The following is a 5,599-nucleotide window of genomic DNA, read 5'->3' on the forward strand; positions in this document are numbered from 1 at the left end:
GGACATTTTGATCAAAAGACATAATGTATCTATTTTTTATATTGTAGGTGTCAAGTTTTACCTATTAACTGCACGTACATCATGAACTAGAGTATTGAGACTGATTTTGTGTTTAAAGTAAATCGAGTCTACTACTTATTTTGTTTGGTTGCGTTCGGTTCTTCTTAAAGAATTTATTAAATTAGAGTCCTTGGTACATTTGCTGAAGTTTCCTTTTACCCAGAGTAAATTAACGCATTTATCGCTGCTTGCTAAATTCATTGGACAAAACAACATGTGAGGGTAAAACAATGTAAAAGCTTTCAAACTCATAAGATATGGGCCAAATTGTATATGAGAAATATTTATAACTATAAATATTGATAGAGACATAAAAAATGAAAACTTTCTAACAGAAAAGTGACATATGCCGCTAGGACAAATAAGCGGCAAAACAAAAAAACGTGCAGTATTTATGACCCTTTCTGACCCACCATGACTATGATCATGAAATAAGAAACACACAATCAGTACCTTGCTCACTATGGTGTTGAAATTTTGAAAAAAAATAAAATCGCACTAAAAATAACAAACTTATGCTCAGTTTATTCTTCATGAACTTTACCTGACATTGACATTGAAGAAACGTCAATGGATTATATGCACCGCACACCACAAGGTTCAGAGATATATCAAATTTTAATATATTCAAATTAATGACAATAATGTTATGAAATAAGATGTTTTATTTTCCTTAGGTTTTGAATATATCTAATTATTCTAATTCAATTTTATAATATAAAAGGTGGATCCGACAGGGTATATATAAAAATCAGCTTTATTTTACACCGTGTTATTTCACATTTCATCATCTTCATCTATTTTTTTCCTTCAAGAACTTCACCTACAAACGCCCCAGCATCTTTCACGATCTCCTCTCCAACCTGCACACACGTTTGTTGTATTGCCCCTGTAGAAACGCCGACCACTTGCACGTCTTCATTTGCCTCAGTTGAAACGGTGCAAACTATATTACACCTTTTACATACAACATATAGCAAGTACACACAGCAGAACACGAGACAAATCCAGTCTATGGAGATGAAAGCGCATGCAATTTTGACAAAGATTTCATCGCATTTCCCATCAGTACATCCTGCCGGCTTATTATCAGCTGTACAAGGGACAGAACCATCAACCCATACTGTCTGATACACTGAGTATACCCATCTCGTACCTGGAATTATATTGCACATTTACATTAATATGCTAAAGTCTTTTCGTGTATTCATAAACATGAAACTGTTTTCATGTTAAAACTGCAGGGTAACATCGTGCTTCGATGACTACGCCGGTCGCGTGAGGTCGCGTGATTAGGTGTTCGCCGCAAGCAGATGTACTTGCTTGCGTGTAGCTGAAAGCTGCACATGTGCTAAAATTGATTTAAAAGTCGGAATAAATAGTCTAAACATCAGTTCTGTACATTTATAAAAAGTGCAATAAATTGTACAATTAAACCAGACCCCGCCCGTTCCTTCGCTCCTGCTTACGGGAAGGTAATGTTATTTAGCATTTTAAAACGTACTGGACATAAATCTCGATCATAAATACATAGTTTATAGATAGAACATTGATTATAACTTGGTATATTTAAAACGAAGTTGAAATTGCCATGTTTAGATATTACCTGCCATCTGCCAGGCGATGTTTGCGATAGCTAATATACCACAAATGATTTTCCCGCTTCTCGTTGCATCTTCACTCTCTCTATGGTCTGCTTTCCCTTGCTGAGCAGGGATTTCATGTCCACGGCGGAACTGGACGACTTTGACAAAAACCAAATATATCACAGGGGCCATAAGACTCCCAAGAATGAACACGGGTGCATTGTTTTCCAAAGTACAACTCCTCGTGTTGTTAGCTCCTGTAAAGTATTTTAAGGTATAATAATGTGTAATGATACCAAAAGTGCTCATAAAGAATCCAAAGAAGAAATATTCGGAGGAATTCAAGACCTTTTCACCAATCTTAAAAGATTGAAGTTCAATCATTTCGAAGGTAATTTGCTTTTTCCCTTTTTATGAAGCTGCGGGATTATTGAAAATACTGAAACTTTTATCCAACTAATGCATATAAATAACTTCAAAGTAATACCTCAGTCGTTCTTTCTATTATAATCTAGACGTCGGTAAACGAGTTTTTGTTATCAACAAATGCCTTTTAAATTCAAAGCAAAAGACTCATTTGAAACAAAAGTAAAAACTACATAGAGATTGAAATGCCTGTATTTGTTCAGGTAATAGATAAGACGGGTATGAGAAGGGATGGGGTTCAAGATGTTCCAATACGGAGGCCATCACATGTCGCTATTCTGTATGTACATTTAGCATCTAGTACATATGTAGTTTTATCTAGTATGGGGACTGAAAATATCTTTAAAATAAAAAATGTTTGCATGTTAATGCTTATTTTCTCTTTATATGTTAGGCCGGGGTGCTTCATTGGCTATGACGCTATTGTCATTTGCATTGTACATCTTAAGACACACACAGTTGCAAATAGCAAGCTATTTAAATTCATTACTTGATCAAGTTTTATATTGTAACTGCTTGATAGGATGTTACATTGTTGCTAAAAAAGCGTATCTTTCCAAAGTCTCCAATTTCACAAACATTGAAATGAACGAGTACACTGTGACGTAAAACAATGCTAAATGTGAATTCCATCCAATATTTCAAATACATATTTTGGCTATCACACACTTACCTACAACGATTTTCCTTCACCCAACAATACCGCTAGGGCAATACCGACATTTACTCGTCAGCTTATACACTTTGATGACTTACCAACAACCAATTTCCTACACCTAGCCGCATTGCTAGGGCAATATTTACATTTAGTCTTTGATGACTTACCAACAACTAGCTTTCCTACACCTAGCCGCACCCCTAGGGCAATACTTACATTTAGTTTTTGATGACTTACCAACAACCAACTTTCCTACACCTAGCTGCACCGCTAGGGCAATACTTATATTTAGTCTTTGATGACTTACCTACAGTCAACTTTCCTACACCTAGCTGCACCGCTAGGGCAATACTTACATTTATTTGTCCGCATATACACCTTATGACTTACCAACAACCAACTTTCCTATACCTAGCCGCATCGCTAGGGCAATATTTACATTTAGTCTTTAATGACTTACCAACAATTAACTCTCCTACACCTAGCCGCACCCCTACGGCAATACTTACATTTAGTTTTTGATGACTTACCAACAACCAACTTTCCTACACAAAGCTGCAGCGCTAGGGCAATACTTACATTTATTTGTCCGCATATACACCTTATGACTTACCAACAACCAACTTTCCTATAACTAGCTGCACCGCTAGGGCAATACTTACATTTAGTATTTGATGACTTACCTACAATCAACTCTCCTACACCTTGCTGCACCGCTAGGGCAATACTTACATTTATTTGTCCGCATATACACCTTATGACTTACCAACAACCAACTTTCCTATAACTAGCTGCACCGCTAGGGCAATACTTACATTTAGTATTTGATGACTTACCTTCAACAAATTTTCCTACACCTTGCTGCACCGCTAGGGCAATACTTACATTTGGTCGTCAGCCTATACACATTATGACTTACCTATATCCAACTGTTCTACACCTAGCTGCACCGTTAGGGCAATACTTACATTTAGTCGTCAGCCTATACACCTTATGATTTACCTACAACCAACTTTCCTACACCCAGCAGCACCGCTAGAGCAATACCAACATTCAATGGCCAGCTTCTTCTCCACGAACAGCAAGAACAAACTGAAATTTCAACTTTACTTTTATCACATAATAAACTAGAAGGAAACACATGTATGCTAATGATGTGATTGTCAGCATGTTGGCAAGCCTACATAAATTCACAAGGATCATATAGTTGAAATGTCTGGACCAATTGTTTATATCTATATTGTAGTTGCTTTGGGATCATGGAGTTCCATTTACATATCAATAAAAGAATTCCACTAACACCGATCACCAGTGGAGTGAGAAGAATGTCTTTCATGAACAGATTCAGTCCAACAGAGTCTGCTGTTATTTTGCTTGGTTGCGTGCTATGCTTCCAAAAGATCTCCTTATTGGTTTCTAAGCGTCTGAAGCTAAACAGGTAAATTTTATTTACCGTCGCTTTGTGAAACAATTAACATATTTTTTTCAGAGCTTTTTGAGCAAACCTACTTTAAGAACAGTTAAAACCAATTATACCTTCCCCCCAGCAATTTGCTGGTACATGTACCCATTTACAGCTCGGTCGACTGAGGCAATCGTAACGAAGTGCCTTACCCAAGGACACACCGCAATGGGAGTAGCCAAGATTCGATCCAGGGACCTTCACCTCCGTATGAAAGCTTACAAGTGGACGCACTGGTCGAGAGGGCTAGGACAGCCCTCTCGACCAGTGCGTCCACTTGTAAATAAACACACCATTTATGCACATTACTGGCAAATTAAAATGCAGTTTTAATATATCTAAGTACAGCATTGCTACTGGGACTAGCATACATTTATCTCTGAAATACAAATTAGTTTCTGGTTATAGACATGCGGTTTTACTTAGCACACACAATATAATATTAATAATAAATAATATTTTACCGATTGATACAGGTATTCCATTTACAGAGGCCATTATTGGGCTTAGCTTCCAGCAATCTAAGCAACTCAGGAACTAACGAAGTTTAGTTACACGTATGATATATTTTCTTTTTTATAGCTCAAACTAGCTCTCTGAAAGTGAATTAACTTCCTTGGAATTTAATCGACTAAAGTTTAATAGTTGAAGTAAACAATCGCCATTGTCATTCAACTAGTTTCGGGCGGCTATACCACTGTAGGCGGCCTCATGTTTTTCTATTCTGGATCATTGTTCTATTTAGGACTTGTTTTTTTAATTATATGGCTAATTAATTCAACTCAGAATCAATTAATTGTTATATTTGGCTAAATGTAAAAAGATGAAACTATAAGCAATTCCTTTATGTCAATCATTTGATACATTTGTCGAATCCATTTAAAGTTATTCGTCGGAAAAATGGGGCAATACCAGGTCTAAGATGTATAAAAAGAATGCATCTCAAAGTCTGCAAATGAATTTTATATATTAGAGCAACTACATGTTCAGCTGGTGTCTATGGTGAAATAGGATTTGAGCTTTTTCCAGATATACGTATATGTTACTAGATGTCAGCTCATTCCCTTAGAATACAAACTGGACATTATACACGAACTATAACACCTAAAAATAAAAGACTATGTATATCTTGCAATTCGTTAGATGTAGAAGATGAGTGCCCCGTTTATTGTGATTTGCGAAAACGGATTGTCAAATCATACTTTTATCGTGGACCTAGTATGAACAAGGAACAGAAAATCGCACTATTTTGTTAAATCATGCTAAATATATCAAATCTACTCTATCAATAAGATTAAGTTTACTAAATATTTAGTAGAGATATACAATATATATGTGATTATTGTTTATCCTCCATCATTGAATAGTTTGTTAAAATTATGTTGTCACGTTCATAGCTATGCAGAC

The 5,599-nt window shown here is 36.1% G+C and overlaps 1 protein-coding gene across 1 annotated transcript; it reads right to left on the bottom strand.

Moving 5' to 3' along the window:
- Nucleotides 1-707: 707 nt before the first annotated feature.
- On the bottom strand, nucleotides 708-4,814 carry LOC123540995 (uncharacterized). Its single transcript, XM_045326336.2, has 4 exons — nucleotides 4,657-4,814; nucleotides 3,733-3,822; nucleotides 1,667-1,903; nucleotides 708-1,216 (listed from the first exon to the last, which is right to left on the bottom strand). Exons 1-4 carry the CDS (start codon nucleotides 4,688-4,690, stop codon nucleotides 858-860), a joined length of 720 nt encoding a protein of 239 aa, XP_045182271.2. The 5' UTR covers nucleotides 4,691-4,814; the 3' UTR covers nucleotides 708-857.
- Nucleotides 4,815-5,599: the final 785 nt, after the last annotated feature.

This window comes from Mercenaria mercenaria, chromosome 16 (assembly GCF_021730395.1).
Source record: "Mercenaria mercenaria strain notata chromosome 16, MADL_Memer_1, whole genome shotgun sequence".
Taxonomy (NCBI): Eukaryota; Metazoa; Mollusca; class Bivalvia; order Venerida; family Veneridae; genus Mercenaria; species Mercenaria mercenaria.

Excerpts from the sequence above, each read along its gene's own strand:
- LOC123540995 (XM_045326336.2), bottom strand. The coding sequence starts at position 4,690 with ATGGCCTCTGTAAATGGAATACCTGTATCAATCG. Across the intron at positions 3,823-4,656 it reads TGGAATACCTGTATCAATCG|TTTGTTCTTGCTGTTCGTGG; the intron begins GTAAAATATTAT and ends TTGAAATTTCAG. Across the intron at positions 1,217-1,666 it reads CATCGCCTGGCAGATGGCAG|GTACGAGATGGGTATACTCA; the intron begins GTAATATCTAAA and ends ATATAATTCCAG.